Genomic DNA, 16,091 nt, shown 5'->3' on the forward strand with positions numbered 1-16,091 from the left:
AAATAGGTATGCGGTCAAAATTTAAAAACAAACATTGGCACATGGTTTTGAAAAAATGTAAAACCGTAGAATGTATGTACAAGAGAATTACTTTTCTTCTGTTATGATGACTCTCGGGGAAGGTTGTGGAAAACATGCATTCGACCATCAGATCAATTATCAACCAACAAGTAAATTTATTTTTAATTTAAAAACATCTTTCATAGGACAAAAGTGAAAAGTGGAAAATCTTTAAATTTATGAGTTTCCATGATGATTACGTATGCAACCAACAATACAAACAACAGCCCGTGGCTTTTATTCTCCTCGAATTACGAAAATAGACAACGGAGTCACAACTTTTTAGTATATGGTGTCACAGATTTGATAAATTACGGAATTCGATGCGCCCCACGTTCGTAGAAACATGTAGCGCGACATAACCTCAAAACCTACTGCAATGAATAAGTTAGTCAAAGTGTGGCAAATCGGTCGTTTAAGTTATAGAAAAAGTCTAGAACTGCAAAAACATCTCGTGCGGTTACATCATGAGAACAAGGAACTGTCCAACACTCTTGTGTGTTTGGAACACCCTCCGGTGTACACCACCGGCATCCGCACCGGACAATACCCAGAACAAGTGGCGAAAAATCTGGAACAGCTAGGTAAACAACCCCTCAGACGACACCACAAATCGTGAAACCGTCACTTGCAGGGGCAGAGTTCTACAGGACGAACAGGGGCGGTTTGATCACATTTCACGGACCGGGACAGTTGGTTGTATACCCAATCCTCAACTTGAAGGATTTTAAGCCTAGCATGAGGTGGTATGTGTGTCATATCGAAAAAACTGTGATACGATTATGCAATAAGTTAGGGATCGAGGCGGGGACGTCCCCGAACACGGGAGTGTGGGTCAAAGACAATAAGGCAAGAGAGCCACAAGGTTTGACACATTTTCATTTTTAGATTGTAGATTTGTGCGATAGGGGTTCACGGCAGTCGGTTCGTTACGTCCCATGGACTCGCGCTTAACTGTTCAACCGATTTGACTTGGTTTGAGCACATTGTGCCTTGCGGAATCGAAGGTAAAGGAGTTACTAGCTTATCCAAAGAACTGAACAGACACGTTGACGTGGAAGAAGTGGTGCCACTCTTCCTCGACAGCTTTTCCGAAATTTTCGGCTGTCATTATGTGGATTTTCCTAAAAAGGAGTGCGACAATATCCTAGCAGACTTAATTCAATGAAGCCCTCCACATTTTGTAAGTAGATAGTTGGGCGCAACAAGGCAACACTTACTCCATTTTGAGTAAACCTTAAAAATTATTTCAAAAAAATAAATAATGTAAAGCCCACTTTATGAATGCTGTTTTACTTGTCACAATTTGTTTTAAGTAAATAAACAAAAACCAAAGTGACATTTATTTCTAGTCAAATCGAAAACTAGACATTAGTGGCAAAAATGGCCAAAAATCCACTCTGCTGTCTTGTATGGTTTGTCGCGTTTTATTTCTCTTTTATTATAGCTTGTTTTTGTTGTTTCTGGTATATCCTCATCTACCCGTGTACCGTGTGCATAGACGCTTTGTCGGTAAGTCTATACCGCAAAGAAGCAAACATTTCCCTCACTAATCCATTCCAGGGGTATACGGACTTACTGCTGAAAGGAATTCAGTTGCCCCACTATTGTGCCCAAAAAATGGTCAACTGTGAAGGCTGCTAGATCGAGATTAATTGCGATTTTTTTCGCTTAAAATGTATTGACTTTAATTTGCATTAAAGACGTTTGAAGGATTCACTCATGTGACCTTGTCACGAGTGTTAAAAACCTTTTAGCTGTTTTTGTTCGAGCAAAACAAACTTGTACTGAAAAAGATTTATACAAAACAAACATGTACTGAAAAAGTTTTATTCAAAACTGGTTCACGATTTGTAGTTCGTCGTGGTCCTGACGTAGACGATCCCAGAAGGCATCGTCACTTTGTCAACCTGTCCGCTAAACAACTGTTGCGCCTCCTCTTCTTTCACGGTCGGCAGAATCATGACTTTCTCTCCGGGCTAGAACGAAAAATAAAAGTGGTCCCGACACATCAATCATCTCATTTGCATACCACCCAGTTGGCAGGCGTTGCCACTTGCGGTATCTTGTCCACCAGCTGAAGAGAATCAATGACCCTCAAGATTTCACTTTTGGAAACACAATTAGAGTCCAGTCACCTCAAATTTACACACTTACTCCACATTGCGCCCGGTCGACTGCGGATACTGCATGGAAAGTCGCAGGACGTGCTTTGGATCGATAATGTAGAGCGCCCTCACTGTTAGAGCTCTCTTTTCGTCGTCCTTGTATTGTTGATCGATCATGTCCAGCATCACGGCCAGTTCCCGCTTCTCGTCGGCGATGATGGGGTACGGAAAATCGCCTGGAATGTCACGACAGTATGATTTGATATCGTTGACCCAGTCGACGTGGTCCTTTAATTTGTCGCATGAGTGGGCCAAGAGTTTCACGTTTCTTTTGGTGAAGTAAGGTTGGTGGACGGCGATGCGGCCCAGCTCTGTGGTGCACACGGGGGTGAAGTCGGCAGGGTGCGAGAATAGAACCACCCATCTAGAATGAAGGGTTTGGTGAAGGGCTGCGACAGGGGAAGTTCCTACTCACTTGTCGCCCTGCCAGTCGTAGAACTGGATGGGCCCTTGGGTGGTTTGGGCCTTGAAGTCGGGGATAACGTCGCCGAGTCTTAAACGCATTTTGACACTTGACATGATGAATGTAGACTCTCGGACATGCGACTCGTAATATATACGGTGAAAGTTGGAGGGGTCTGTGTTTTTCTGATTAGGTGTGTTTACAGGGCCGGAATTATTCTTATCGTCAAAATCACAAATCTTATCAGTTTTTCATTACAATACGTAGTGAACAAATAATACGGTGGGATCAATAAAAAAGTAAATGGCGGCGGCGTGTTACCTATGGCAACCCATGCTATAGCATAGGCTCCAAAGCAAACTCAATTTATTTTTTAAATGATCGCTCGGTACATTTTATTTTCATCTTGCAAACTGTGTTTATTTCGTACGTATCCACCTTACTCTGAATTGTTGCAAAACCTAAATGTATTATGAATCCAAACATTCCACCGTCCTGGGACTAAAATTATGATAAATTTGCAATAATTATTCAAGAAGCCGGTCCTGTCCATCATAATTTATTTTGGAAACAAATAATATGCAGATGGTTAAAAAACAAGAGATAACCTCATGCTTAACTGATATGATAAATTGTTATTGTATTTTATAAACTCTTCCATAATTGTGATATTCTTGGAAACATATTTAAAATAAAAATGTACCTATTTTTAAGTGGTCTTTTCTTTATACCTTCCATATAGGACAGGTAAAAACGTGCAACATACAGAAAAAATTGCAAATACGGATGCAGTTACTCAACAACTTTATTTTTATAAGATATCTATCGTAACAATACACAAACCTATCGACTTTAGATTTTAAAACAAACATTTTGTTGACCTTTGCTTATTTTTTAACTGATTTCTGCTAGAAAATTTTTAACATTACGATAATGACCTTATCAGCCTGTTTAAATATTATATAAGTAAGTATTGTCAAATGTATAGTAAATCTCACTATGCATCACTTTAATTAATATAAAATATGTAGTAGAATTAGGTGGAAAGTTTCGTTATGTAAATATTTAAAGTGTCATCTCTACGATTAAGCTACACCAGAAATAGTAAATGCTATTGTGTAAAATTGTATAACATATTATGTTAGTATTTTTTATTCTATTATCGAACAATTCTTCGAAGTTACGTTTAGTGAAATTTGGAATCTGAGCACTTGAAAAAATAAAAAAGTTGCAAGTGCCACAATATTGTCAATAAATAAAAATGGTATTATGTAAAGTCCATTCATTTTGTATTGAACTTTTCAAGGTCAAATAATTTTATTTTTTGGCTTTGTACTATTGGGGACAAATTACTTTGGTCGTCAAAGTCAGTTGATTGACATAAAGTTGTAAAGCCAGCATTAGGACGGTTAACCTTATTTTTTACTACTGTCAACCACAGTCACTGTCAAACTCATCATTGCGAAATGTTAAATACCGAAAAATGGACCACTGAATGAGAAATTCCAAGGAGGAAAAATTGAAAAGGTTTCCACAAGGCAATTTGGCCCATGGACAATCCCTCAGAAGCAAGGGAGACGATTCTAAATTTTTGAATGGTGGAAGGTCCCATATTTTTGACAAGAGAAAAGTCAATAATTTGAAATTGTCATCAATGTTGACTTGACGTTAATGCTTGGTTTACATTAATTTGTTTTGAAGTGACAGAAAAATGACGACCAAAGTATTTTGTCCCCAATAGTAATTATGTTTTGTAAATAGTGACATGCAACATGCAGGTAAACACCGTAAACGTTGAATTGAGCATTGCTAAATCACATTATGTTGGTTATATGCATGTCACTATTTACAAAACATAATTACAGTGCCAAAATTTAAATTATTAGACCTTGAAAAGTTAATACAAAATGAATGGACTTTATGGGTCATTAATACCCCTTGCTATGTTATAACGGGATTTCAATTTGGACCTATAGAATCCCGTGTCGATACTTTGGCCACATCCAAATCGAAAAGAAGCAGGTCACGTACTCGAATCTTATAATTACATTACTAATTCATAATTCGTTCAATATATAAATCCAACATATAATAATATGGTAAATTTTCAATTACGGCAAAAAATTTGTCTTGTGAGGTTGTGGTGTAGACATATGACAAATGACAGCGTTGACACTTGACGGCTGTCAAAAGTGGAGGTCGTCTGTTTTTGTTTCGACGTATCGGGACGAATTGTGATTCATTCCCTGAAATAACGAAAAAAGAAGACAAAACGTTAAAAAAATGAATCGTCTATTCGGCCGAGGCAAGCCCAAAGAACCGGGCCCGAGCATAACGGACTGTATAACTGGCGTATGTATGAGAGAAAATGATATAACCCAAATATACCTGAGTCATTACTGCAGGTTGACCAGAGGGCTGAAGGGGTCGAGAAAAAAATTCAAACTTTAGAAAATGACTTGAGGAAGTTTAGAGATCAAATGTCCAAAATGAGAGAGGGCCCTGGTAAAAATGCTGTCAAAGCTAAGGCATTGAGGATCTTGAAACAGAAAAAGATGTATGAGCAGCAACTTGACAATTTGAGGGGGCAATCTTTCAACATGGAGCAAGCAAATTATGCCCATCAAGCTCTGAAGGATACCCACACCACTGTAGTTGCCATGAAGGATGGAATGAAACAGATGAAAAAAGAGTTTAAAAAGATCAACATTGATGATATTGATGTATGTAATGTTGCAGAGAAAATGATAATCTTTATAACAATTTCTTCAGGATGTTCAAGATGAGCTAGCAGACTTGATGGAACAAGCTGATGAAGTGCAGGAAGCTCTTGGGAGGAGTTACAATACTCCTGAGCTTGATGAGGATGATCTAGCTGCAGAATTAGATGCTCTAGGAGATGAAATAGCTTTAGATGATGACACAAGTTACCTGGATGATATGATGAAAGCTCCAGAAGCACCTAAAAATAAACCAGAGTCGGAAACTGACAAAAACAAGGTTGCATATGGAATTTCCTAAATGTGGATTTATTTGCATATGTTTTTTTCAGGATGGAATTGCCGTGGATGAATTTGGTTTGCCTCAAATTCCCAGCCAGACACACTAACCATGCCTTTAAAAGCAAATTTGCACCTAATTATATAAGCCTTTTTTGCTAAATATTGTAAATAGGTATTTTTATGCAGATAATTTCAAAAGTGAAAAACATCTCAAGTGCACATTAACAGCTTTAGATCTGGAAGTGTCAGGAGCTTGACATTTTTTGGTTCAACTACATATTAGTGATGAAACAACTTCAGTGCACATACAATTAAGTGAAGTACATATTTTGAATTATTAAAAAAATGTAAATGTATTTTTATGATTATTTTATTTTTAAGTGTATAAATTCACAATTATTTGGAATTTTGCTTTTATATTTTATGACAATAAACTGTAACTTGATAATTCACAGACTTTGTACTAATACTGATGGTTTGAGCTGCTCAATTTCCCTGTAGAACAGTACAATGTCATTGAGACTATTTTGGCACTCTTTGAACTGTTCAAAATTAAATTCTGGTATGGCAGTGTAGTGGTGTACGTGCGCCTAAAAACACAAATTAAACCATTTTGAAACCAGCACTGAAAAAAAATACTTTTCTTTGGTATAACTTAACAAATTGACTTAATATTTCTTCAAACAAGTTTGATATTGAAGATGTGTTGCATAATGTGAGCATCGAGAAATCTAATCCTTTTGGGGGTACATTACATAATCCAACTTTAATGGCTTTAGTGGACCAAGATGCAAAGTGTAATTTTGGTTTTAGCCTGTCAATATAGCTTCTCATGTCATTTATGGAGTAATTACCTCTTCCCAACAAAGTAACGCTCATGCACATGTACCTAGGGTCTTTAAGATGCATTAAATGGTGCACTTGTATCTACTGTTGAGACATACCTAGGGGATCCACTTTCAGCAACTGATTATAGCGACTGCAAGAAGACAAAAATAATTCATTTTTCAACTGACTGCTAAAAAAGGAATGATCAGATTTTTTTTTAATTATTAAGTAATCTTATCACCTACTACTGGTTGAATTGAAATTTTTCAACTTAAAAGGACTAAATCCACTAGAGAGAAAATTTAATTGAGGGAAAGGGATCATGTTGGTGTTAATTTCATTCATATCCACATTCATTTTACCTCCAAATCTTGAACCACTAAAATATTTACAGTTATGATAAAAATCAAGTAAAAAGTCGCGCAAACCTTGTCAAATGGAGGATCATGTCTACAATAATCTTATTCATATCTTCAAATGGTCTAAATGGGGAAAGATCCCCTCGACTGTTGGTATAACGCCCTGTTTGTTTCAAGGTAATGTCTAAAAGTGATCTATTTTCCACAGGAAACACACAAGTGGCACTACTTAAAAGTTCCTGAGTAGCAAATGCCATATTATATGGACATGTTATCACATCCTCAGTGCCAGTTGGATAAACACACACTACAAATCTTTCAACAATAAACAAATTAATGAATGTCTGAATTGAAAATTTAGATGTGACTTGCATACCTTTCAATGGTTGGGAAATTATCAGCAAGTAATTTAACTATGAAAGTCCCAAGTCCTGAACCAGTCCCCCCTCCCATTGAAAACAGCAACAAAAATCCATTTAAATTATCACATTGTTCAACAGTGTACTGTATAGCTTTCAGAATTTTTTGTTTGTATTTTGGGCCATGACTACAATAACCCTCAGCCCAGTTATTCCCAGATCCAGGATAATTTGTAATGAGACACTTTTTATCAAACAGATCTCTATACTTGCCTACTTTGACTCTAGCAACAACACTGTCCTCCATATCAATACACAAAAACTGCGACATGATAAATAAAAAATTAAAAAAAAAAAACACATACATACAACTCTCAATTACCCTTGCTTTTGCATTACTATTGAGCAAATCACTTAGTGAATCTATTGTGCTACATTTTGAATTAAGGTTAAAAAAACTAGACATGAACTGCTGCAGATCAATTTTGTCTCGTTTGGTTTTACCACCGATTTCGTTGTTTGTCCTCACATCGTATTCTTGTAAAATTTCAGGTAACAAACAACTACCAATTTGATTCCCACATTGACCAACTATAAGAGAAAAATAATTACACCGTCTTTTTACAAACATTTATTACGCAATACCTTGTATCACGATAAATTCACTCATAAATTTACGTTGTGAAATACATTTACAAAACAACACTTGCACAAAAAAACGTCGATCGATCACATAACCTAACTTATTTTAAATCTTTTGAATTTTAAGCGAAAACCGCCAGCCAGTCACGGTGTTGGTGAGTTTATTTACTCCGGTTGGTCACGTTTGGTCTGTTTTTCATCATAAGGTGCAATGGTCAAATTTTTTAGTGCTTTTAGCCGGTACGGTTTCTAGCTCTGAATTTGGGTCACGTGATTGACATAAAAAAATGTAACGGAACCGCAAATCAAAAATATAAGACCCAAAATTACTTTTGTTTGTGGTATCCATCACTTTTTCAGAAAGACTTTGAAATTAATACGTAAAATGCGAGCAGTTTTGCAATTTAGCGCTATCTTTGTGTTGCTGTCGATATGTTCAGCCTTGCAAGGTAAATGCGAATTATAGGTTATGTTATCTTCACCGCATAAATATTGTTCTTTTAAGTGCACTATCTGCAACAAGGCGAAAGGTACTCCTATTGGGCGCAGCATTCAGCTCCAGAATTTCATATTTTCTGCTACCCAGGAAAACCTAAATATTTAATTCACATTTGGCAAAGTGTCTTTGTAAGATGTTGTTGTGTGATTTTTCACATTGTTTTCACTTTGTTAAATTAGCTTCAGTTGGACCATCCATCAGATGATTACACACAGTATGATGGAAACTCACCAGATGCTGTCCAAGAAGAATACAATGAGCACAGATATAGCTGGAACTTAAACATATTCTCTACTAAACAAAAACAAATGCAGCTTGACCCTTTTAACAGGAGCTGTGTTGGGATTGACAGTAGAAACAGTTACACAGTAACTTTAAATGTGATCAGTGGGTGTTTGCAAAAAAATATTTTGAATTAGATTTAACACTTAAATTTTGCAGGAATAGATTATTGGAAAGTACTTCTATTGCTTATGGGGATTTCACTGTTTCTTTCAGCAAATAAACTAAGTAAAAATACTCTGTTTTATTACATTTGTGGAGTTTCAGTGGGAATCTGTACTTCTTTCTTAATTTTAATCTACTTTGTTAGCAAACTCTTTCCCAAGGTAGGTACATCATTGGATTTAATTTTTTTTTTAAGTGCAAAATTTAAAATATTGGAATTAACTACATAATTATGTAGATTACAAATTTTTTCACTAGACTGAACATTTTCCCTTGTTTAAAATAATTATTGTTATTGCAAAATCAAACATTTTGAAACAATAGTTATTTGAATTACTAGTCAAGAAAACGATATTTTGCGAGTGTGAGTGGTATTGCGTAGCCAAGGCGCCTAGCCGCGGCGGCAACAGCACTCGCAAAACATTTTCTGGACGTGTAATCCACAAAATTTTTCATGCCGACAAGTTTAAATCATTTTTAAAAAGTAAAAAAGTATTAATTAATTCAACCAAAGTAACTTCTATGTCAAACTTTGTTGACATTTAAGAGTCAATGCTGCCAGCCCATTCTCTGGCGAATTTTTAACCAAGGTCACTTTTGTAAGTACTAGGGCGGGAATTTAACGTTCCCGGCGGATTTTGAATCGTGCAAAACCGTCGATAACGGCCGGCAGCATGAAAATATTTTTTGCAAATAAATATTGTAGGCGCTCTTGACCGATTAATTTTCAGAAACCTGTCATGTATGGAGTGGCCGCATGCGGCTGGACCGTTGGAATTTACCTTTTGCAACTCTTGTGGGACAACGTCCGCATAATTTTGTTAAATTACAAATCATACGTCCTATGGTATGCCGTCATAACTGGCATAATAAGTTTCGTAGGTAAATAAACAATACCGGCACTAAAAACATTTTAAATATTGAACATATTTATTTAGTCTGCTATAGATGGGGCCCAATCGAAAACGAAAGAAGCCGAAATTTAATCCGATGGGCCCTTCAGGCCGGCGGTTTGGGCGCAATATTTTTCAGCACCCACTTCCAAGAAGCCGCCATGGGACAAATCGTCGCTTTACTACTATTTCATAACATACCTCCATCGTGGCTGTCACAGCCGAAAAAGTACTGGTAAGAAACTTTTTGTTTTCAAAATTTCCTGTTTAAATGCATGTTCTGTTGTGGTGATTTATTAATAAACGTGAGTTGATTATCTCATTTGATTCATTGATGGATATTGGAATTGTTTACAGGAAAAAAAGATTTCCTCCAAAAGTCAAACCGTTAACGAATGACGAATATTACGAACAGGGTGTCAGAGAAACGACGAGAGCGTTAAAAGATTTGCGCAATTATTGTAACAGCCCCGAGTGCAAGCAATGGCAAATTGCGCTCAAATTGAAAGATGTGAAACGGTAGCAGAAGTCACCGGCGGTGGCGCCCTCTGCGTAGACTGCACGGCTAACTAGTACTAATTTTAGGTTTGCGTCATTTATTGAAGGAAGTTCTCACCTGAGCGACGAGGAAATTTTAGAATATGAAACATCCATTCACACAACAGACTTAACTGATGACGAAAGTGAATATACAGAGGAAGAACAGTAAATTGTTTTAAAGACTGACTATTTATTTGTTTAGTAATTAAATTACATTAAAGCTCTTGTAAAAATTGTAAAATACAAATTTATTTTTCTTAAAATTCGTTTAATAAAATAAGGCCACATTGTTTTCATTTCTGTTGTGTAACCTATTACAACTGAAAACGTGATAAAAAGTTATAATTAGCATGGCAGTATATGTAACACACTCAAGCTTTGAGTGAAATCAATTTTAGTATAAATCAATAAATTAAAAAATATGGTCGAGGTCACTTTATTTGTGTCAACGGATTCTTGAAACCTTCTTCGCTTTGTCGATACAAGACGGTGGTGTGGGTGGTTTATTGGTTTGGTAGCGATTATGCAAACTGAAATTTTTTGTGAAATAAATGTTTACACAAAATGGTGTCACTCACATTCTGTACGTCTCGGACCGCAAATACTCCATTAAGTGACCAACGCCCAATTGCAATTGGTCGGCGATCGGGGGCACCCACTCGTTGCCCTCAAATTTAAAAACTGACTTGTTTGACGTCATATCGAGGTTCCCAATCTCTGGCGGAAGTATCGTCAGGCGATTTCCCTGAACGTGCAATTCCCTCAATCGAGACAATTCTCCCAATTCTTTGGGCAACGCAACGAGATCGTTTTCCCTAAGCGCCAACTGAAATTAAACGGTAAAATGCGATGTCTCACTATGAGGAGCCTCAAATGCAGTTTTATTTAGCGTCCATACTTACGATTTGTAAGTTTTTGAGATTCTTTATCTCAGGGGGCAAGTGTTTGAATTCGTTGTCTCCCAAGTACAGTGCTCTAAGTGTTTCTATCAAAAACAAAATAAACTCAGGGAGATGTCATTTTGGTAAATAATTACCCATCATAAAGAAATTTCCCGGTAAGGTTTCTTCGTTCAAGTTGTTGTAAGTGAGATCGAGAACCTCCAACACGGGAAAAGCCCCAAACCCTCGAGGGAGTTCGTAAAGACGATTGATGGATAAATTAAGAATTCGGAGTTTTGGCATTGAGGATAGCGACAAAGGCAATTCCTCAACGTGGTTGTTGGTGAGGTTCAAAATTTCCAGATTTGTCAAATGTGCTATTGCCGGTGGCACGGCTAAAAGTGGTCAGTTCAACGTATTGACAGGTATTGAAAGCTCAAGTATTCCCAACTTACACTTTATTTTGTTGTGACTTAACGTGAGTCTGGTAATATACGTCATGTTGACTATAAAGAAAAAATATTTTTTAACATGATAGGTACAGCGATGTCGAAATAATTTTTAATAAAAAAGTGGTCATTAAATTACACATGAAAAATTATTTTGTGTTAAGTTGGAATTTAGGATTTTAATTGTGTATACTGGGTGGTTAGCTTAAACTTGAAAAATTGTTTTTTATATTTTGTGAGTCTTTCATTTTCGTATTTTTGTTTTTGGGGCTTGGTCAAGCTGATGACTGTTAGCATGATAAGATTAATAACAAGTGCACAGATAATGGGTTTGAAATAAATGCACGAGTTTGGTATTTCATTTGGCTTAATCGAAACCCACATGGGTTGTCTGAACCACGCCTCCTTTCCAGTCGAACAAGATGCCAAATTAGGTAAAAACCTTGTAAAGCAGGGGAGAATCCACTTACGTAAACCGGGCGTCTCTTCAAACGAAGAAATGGCTTTATCCGCCAAATCCAATTCGGGATTTTGAATTTCCCGAGATTCATCTAAAACCTTTTTAGCTTTAGACATTTTACTTGTGTTTGGAATACACGAAACTGGTCCTTGATCCATTGCGCGCGCACAAATCGCCCGTCAAATTTAAAAACGACCGTCCACACTGAAACCTGCGACTGGAATGACCATTTTTTCTCTCCTCAAGTTGCCTTTGCATTGGCCAAACGCCAGGTTACTTTTTACTGCTTTTAAGCATAATGGGTGTCGATTATGCGTTTCAGTAAACAAACGTGTTCGCTTTCATGCAAAGCCGCTAATTTGGTCTCGACTGACGGTTTTTGTTTCAGCTCGACTCACTTAAGTCATCTTTCTCGAGGTCAAATAAAAACACCACGTAAACATAAATGCACAAAATTTATTTTACCCTTTCCTTACACTCCCTAATTAAACCTATTTTAATAAATCTACTAAATTTATCCAAAAAGGGACGACCCCGCCGGCGCCGTGCTACGAGCTGAAACTCAAAAATATACTTGTTTAGTAGTAGGGTGGACAAACACTTATTTAACGATTTCTAGAACGAAATTGATTATACAAAACATGGAACGATACATTTTATACTCTACTTATTCCAGAAACACTGTTTACAGGCTTGAAGTAAGACTTCACTGCAACTGTTTGACTGAAATCAGACCAAAGCATAAAAACTAACCATTCAACAAAATTCACGTGTTTTTCCCTATCTTCTGGACATTTGTCTACTTTAATCAATTCAATTATGTAAAATCTACGGTTCTCAGAAGTTAGGGATGTACTAAAATTGGACGCTACCGCACCTTTTAAAGTCGGTTCGGAAGGTAAAACTGCAAGTCCTTCCGAAGCTAGCCTCCAATTCCAATAAGTGGCCCTGAAAATACAAAAAACAATAGTACTGTAGCATTTCCAATAGAACAAAATCTAAACTCTATCAGAATAACAATTACAATATCCCTAAGTGCAAGGAAAGAGTTGTAAAAAAACATAACAATATACTTAGAAATACAGACATTTTAGAGTCTTTCAGTCACTCCAAGTGTGACTGGCATTTTCACTGCAGGTTGAACAGAACTCCAGGGATATTCTGTGTTTGGACACATGTAGACAAACTCCCACTTCCTCATCTTCAGCTGGTGTTGTATAATTATGTTCTTCTAAATGGTGTCCTTCATCCATAGTTTTTGTTTGTTGTGAATCTGGTGTATCATAACTTTCAGAAAACTCCAAAATGTTATCAAATGGAACTAAATTAAGTATGTCATCATTAAATTCATCTAGTCTACATTCTGAATTTGGACTAGAAAACAAATCAGATTCAGGTGTTGGAAAACTTGGATAGTGTGAAACTCTGTTTTCTTCCCAAGGATGTGCTGTTTTTCTAGCTATTGGTTGTTTTGGCTTTGAAATGCAATTATTCAGTGATAAACTCTGCTCCAAGGATGTTTTTACTGACATACCTGTATTGTGGACACTTTTAATTAAGTGACCAATATCTGTGCTGTTTGCTATTACACTTTTTAAATATTTAATTTCCTTTTTTAAATCTGTTAAAAGCAAGGATTGGTTCTCTATGACTTTTGTAAAATTGCCATTGTCATGTCTTAACTTTGCTACTTCCTTTTCAAGATTGGAAACGTACAATTTCTTCTTTAAACGATTTTCTCTCGCCATTATGGCGTTTTTTGACAAACGTTTGTTTTTGTTTTTTGGTCTCTGATCGTATTTAAAATCCTGAACACAAAAATCAGTTAAACCATTGCAATGTTTGTAAATTTTAGACTTTCTTACCTCTTGATCTGGTTGCGAAGCACCATAATCAACAATTGTGTCGTCTTCCGAAGAGGTATAGTAATTTTCGGAATCGTACCTCAAACGTTTTGCATTTGAAACCATCTTGTCCTTGTCGATTAAATACTTTTACTGATCTTAATTAAAAAATTTATAGCACACACGTTAAATTCTCTATTTACTGACACCGTATACCTAAAATTACTACTGAAATGACTTCTTTTTTCTACCAAATGTTGAAATGTTGAAAACGTAAACGCCTTCACACACAAACACTAAATAAAATGGCTGACTTATTTCGTACGACCAATCGGAATCGCAGAAGTTACAACAGATTGTGCAACTCTCGACCAATCAGAATGCTCAATGCTCCTCCAGCGGAAATGAAAAAAGAAAAATCCGTTGTTTTTTTTCCATTGCAGAATTAAACACAATTAAAGACAAAGACACCAAGACTTGACCTCGTTCTTAAAATCTGTGCTTAAAATTGTCCACCGACCCGTGATTGCCAAATGGCAATACGTGCACATAATCATGCAAACCTTCCTTTCATTTTTAGATGCATTTTGTATCACGTACACTGCATTATAAAACGTTTAGTAACACGATCCCACACTCATTGGGTTTGATGCTACGAATCTCTTTTTATCTCAGTTTGTGTTGTGCTTAAACTCTGCAGATTTTAGAACTTACTTCAAATACACGACTTTTTAATTAGATATTTTGTATTGTGCGCGCTTCTACAAATGCATCTGCGTGTGATTGTGCGCCAGCCGCCAGGTTTTGACGTTAGTTTGACAATTTTGACATTGCACTAATTAAAGTAGTACATTTAATTCAGTGCAAAATAATTACGGCAGTGGTGATTATTTGTTATTACTACCAATTTATGTCCATTAAAAAAAATCAACAGCAAGGTTGTTTGAAAATGTGTTCTCGAATAGGTTTCAAATTTGTGTTAATTTTTCAGAATGACGATCTTAAATAATCTATTAATAAAAACTCAAAGTTTGTTGGGACCTCAAAGTTCAAATGTATTTGCTATAAGAAATGATCATTCTAAATTGGATAGTGCATCTCACAAAGTTAACAATTTAGAAAAGAGATTTTTGGTCTGGACTGGCAAATACAAGTCTGTTGATGAAGTTCCTAATTTTGTACAGTAAGTGTGTTTTATTTATGGAAAAGTATTTTAAATCGCATCACGAGGTAATTTAAGTGTAAACAATGTACTTGAACTATGTTAGCCTTGTAAAATTATGACCACAAATTTATGAGAGATTTAAAGGAAATATATTAGATATTTGAAATAAACATCTATTGGGAATCTGACCAATTTAATTTGAGAAATGCTTCATTACTCAATAAATTTATCACATGTCAAGTCTATTGCAAAACGCCTAAATTATTTATTAAATTAAATCAGTTAACATATCATTCATGCTATCAAAGCAAGATTTTTAAGATGTGAAGCCTAAAGAAATTATATATAATACCACTATTTTTTTGTTATAAAATTTTTCAACAAATAAGTAATTTTGTCATAAACAGATGTTAATTCAGTCAGTCATAATTTTTGAGCTTTGGTTTCTTGACATCTTGACGTTTGAAGTATAGGTGGCGCAGTCGGCGCTCATTTAGTACTGAGTTTTCAAGAATTATGAAATAAACTTTTAATTATTTCTTATTTTAGGCAAAATGTGGTGGAAAGAGCGAGGAATAGAATGCGCATCAGAATTGCTAATTATATGATGGCAGCAACTGCCGTCGGTTGTCTTGTTATGGTATATTTAGGTAAAAAAGCAGCACAAAGGGGTGAAAGTGTATCTAAACAGAACATCGAATGGCATCGTCAATTTAACGAAGCAGCGGCTAAAAATGAAAAGAAGTAAGATTATGACGTAATCATTAGAAGCTGATATCGTTAGGATATTATTGTAATTGCTTATCTTATATATTGTACAAAAAATGCATAAATATTACATAAGTACTATCTAGCACTGAACTGATTGTTTTTATCAGACCTGTTGAACAGTAATAAGATCGTTTGTGATTGCAAAGTAGTGAGAAAAGTGTAAATATCATGAGTCTGTAAAAAGTATTTTATTAACGATTGCAGTGTTATCTGCAGCCAAACTTTTATAACCTGTTGGTAATTGTAAGATAATTGATTTTATTGTAAATATAATCCATATTTTATGTTGACGTTGTATTTTGTGATTTGCGCAAAAATTGT

At 35.9% G+C, this 16,091-nt stretch overlaps 8 protein-coding genes across 11 annotated transcripts; 4 read left to right on the forward strand and 4 right to left on the reverse strand.

The window, feature by feature from the left end:
• Window positions 1-275: 275 nt before the first annotated feature.
• Lipt2 (Lipoyl(octanoyl) transferase 2) lies at window positions 276-1,811 on the forward strand. Of its 2 annotated transcripts, XM_069054620.1 has the most exons (5): window positions 276-644; window positions 695-909; window positions 956-1,243; window positions 1,508-1,572; window positions 1,624-1,811. In XM_069054620.1, exons 1-3 carry the CDS (start codon window positions 440-442, stop codon window positions 1,226-1,228), a joined length of 693 nt encoding a protein of 230 aa, XP_068910721.1. In that variant the 5' UTR covers window positions 276-439; the 3' UTR covers window positions 1,229-1,243; window positions 1,508-1,572; window positions 1,624-1,811. The 2 variants fall into 2 exon arrangements, with proteins under 2 accessions (XP_068910721.1, XP_068910720.1); XM_069054619.1 differs by having other exon boundaries at window positions 278-644; window positions 956-1,572.
• Window positions 1,812-1,876: 65 nt separating this feature from the next.
• Window positions 1,877-2,886, reverse strand: LOC138135760 (peroxiredoxin-6-like). The gene is made up of 4 exons (XM_069054621.1): window positions 2,644-2,886; window positions 2,218-2,592; window positions 2,093-2,168; window positions 1,877-2,039 (listed from the first exon to the last, which is right to left on the reverse strand). Exons 1-4 carry the CDS (start codon window positions 2,745-2,747, stop codon window positions 1,905-1,907), a joined length of 690 nt encoding a protein of 229 aa, XP_068910722.1. The 5' UTR covers window positions 2,748-2,886; the 3' UTR covers window positions 1,877-1,904.
• A 1,905-nt stretch (window positions 2,887-4,791) lies between these two features.
• Vps60 (vacuolar protein sorting 60) lies at window positions 4,792-6,081 on the forward strand. Its single transcript, XM_069054623.1, has 4 exons — window positions 4,792-4,983; window positions 5,037-5,354; window positions 5,404-5,631; window positions 5,684-6,081. Exons 1-4 carry the CDS (start codon window positions 4,915-4,917, stop codon window positions 5,738-5,740), a joined length of 672 nt encoding a protein of 223 aa, XP_068910724.1. The 5' UTR covers window positions 4,792-4,914; the 3' UTR covers window positions 5,741-6,081.
• On the reverse strand, window positions 5,990-7,978 carry LOC138135754 (tubulin epsilon chain-like). Of its 2 annotated transcripts, none has more exons than XM_069054612.1 (8): window positions 7,825-7,978; window positions 7,562-7,770; window positions 7,197-7,501; window positions 6,890-7,135; window positions 6,703-6,840; window positions 6,578-6,648; window positions 6,273-6,529; window positions 5,990-6,223 (listed from the first exon to the last, which is right to left on the reverse strand). In XM_069054612.1, the coding sequence occupies exons 1-8, from the start codon at window positions 7,847-7,849 to the stop codon at window positions 6,083-6,085; spliced, it is 1,392 nt and encodes a 463-aa protein (XP_068910713.1). In that variant the 5' UTR covers window positions 7,850-7,978; the 3' UTR covers window positions 5,990-6,082. The 2 variants fall into 2 exon arrangements, with proteins under 2 accessions (XP_068910713.1, XP_068910712.1); XM_069054611.1 differs by having other exon boundaries at window positions 6,578-6,651.
• An 85-nt stretch (window positions 7,979-8,063) lies between these two features.
• On the forward strand, window positions 8,064-10,496 carry LOC138135755 (nuclear envelope integral membrane protein-like). The gene is made up of 8 exons (XM_069054614.1): window positions 8,064-8,270; window positions 8,327-8,448; window positions 8,500-8,707; window positions 8,762-8,928; window positions 9,499-9,649; window positions 9,706-9,895; window positions 10,018-10,179; window positions 10,246-10,496. The coding sequence occupies exons 1-8, from the start codon at window positions 8,207-8,209 to the stop codon at window positions 10,367-10,369; spliced, it is 1,188 nt and encodes a 395-aa protein (XP_068910715.1). The 5' UTR covers window positions 8,064-8,206; the 3' UTR covers window positions 10,370-10,496.
• On the reverse strand, window positions 10,371-12,330 carry ics (ras suppressor protein 1). The gene is made up of 6 exons (XM_069054616.1): window positions 12,001-12,330; window positions 11,537-11,587; window positions 11,237-11,476; window positions 11,103-11,185; window positions 10,779-11,026; window positions 10,371-10,730 (listed from the first exon to the last, which is right to left on the reverse strand). Exons 1-6 carry the CDS (start codon window positions 12,146-12,148, stop codon window positions 10,646-10,648), a joined length of 855 nt encoding a protein of 284 aa, XP_068910717.1. The 5' UTR covers window positions 12,149-12,330; the 3' UTR covers window positions 10,371-10,645.
• A 96-nt stretch (window positions 12,331-12,426) lies between these two features.
• LOC138135758 (CREB/ATF bZIP transcription factor-like) lies at window positions 12,427-14,178 on the reverse strand. 2 transcript variants are annotated; one of them, XR_011161068.1, is made up of 4 exons: window positions 13,856-14,177; window positions 13,078-13,798; window positions 12,868-12,938; window positions 12,427-12,713 (listed from the first exon to the last, which is right to left on the reverse strand). XR_011161068.1 is itself a non-coding variant. In XM_069054618.1 (3 exons), the coding sequence occupies exons 1-2, from the start codon at window positions 13,958-13,960 to the stop codon at window positions 13,091-13,093; spliced, it is 813 nt and encodes a 270-aa protein (XP_068910719.1). In that variant the 5' UTR covers window positions 13,961-14,178; the 3' UTR covers window positions 12,427-12,938; window positions 13,078-13,090. The 2 variants fall into 2 exon arrangements, 1 of the variants encoding a protein (XP_068910719.1); XM_069054618.1 differs by having other exon boundaries at window positions 12,427-12,938; window positions 13,856-14,178.
• Window positions 14,179-14,440: 262 nt separating this feature from the next.
• On the forward strand, window positions 14,441-16,060 carry LOC138135763 (UPF0389 protein CG9231). The gene is made up of 3 exons (XM_069054627.1): window positions 14,441-14,772; window positions 14,826-15,017; window positions 15,549-16,060. Exons 2-3 carry the CDS (start codon window positions 14,827-14,829, stop codon window positions 15,745-15,747), a joined length of 390 nt encoding a protein of 129 aa, XP_068910728.1. The 5' UTR covers window positions 14,441-14,772; window position 14,826; the 3' UTR covers window positions 15,748-16,060.
• Window positions 16,061-16,091: the final 31 nt, after the last annotated feature.

The sequence above is a fragment of the Tenebrio molitor genome, chromosome 7 (genome assembly GCF_963966145.1).
Source record: "Tenebrio molitor chromosome 7, icTenMoli1.1, whole genome shotgun sequence".
Lineage (NCBI taxonomy): Eukaryota > Metazoa > Arthropoda > Insecta > Coleoptera > Tenebrionidae > Tenebrio > Tenebrio molitor.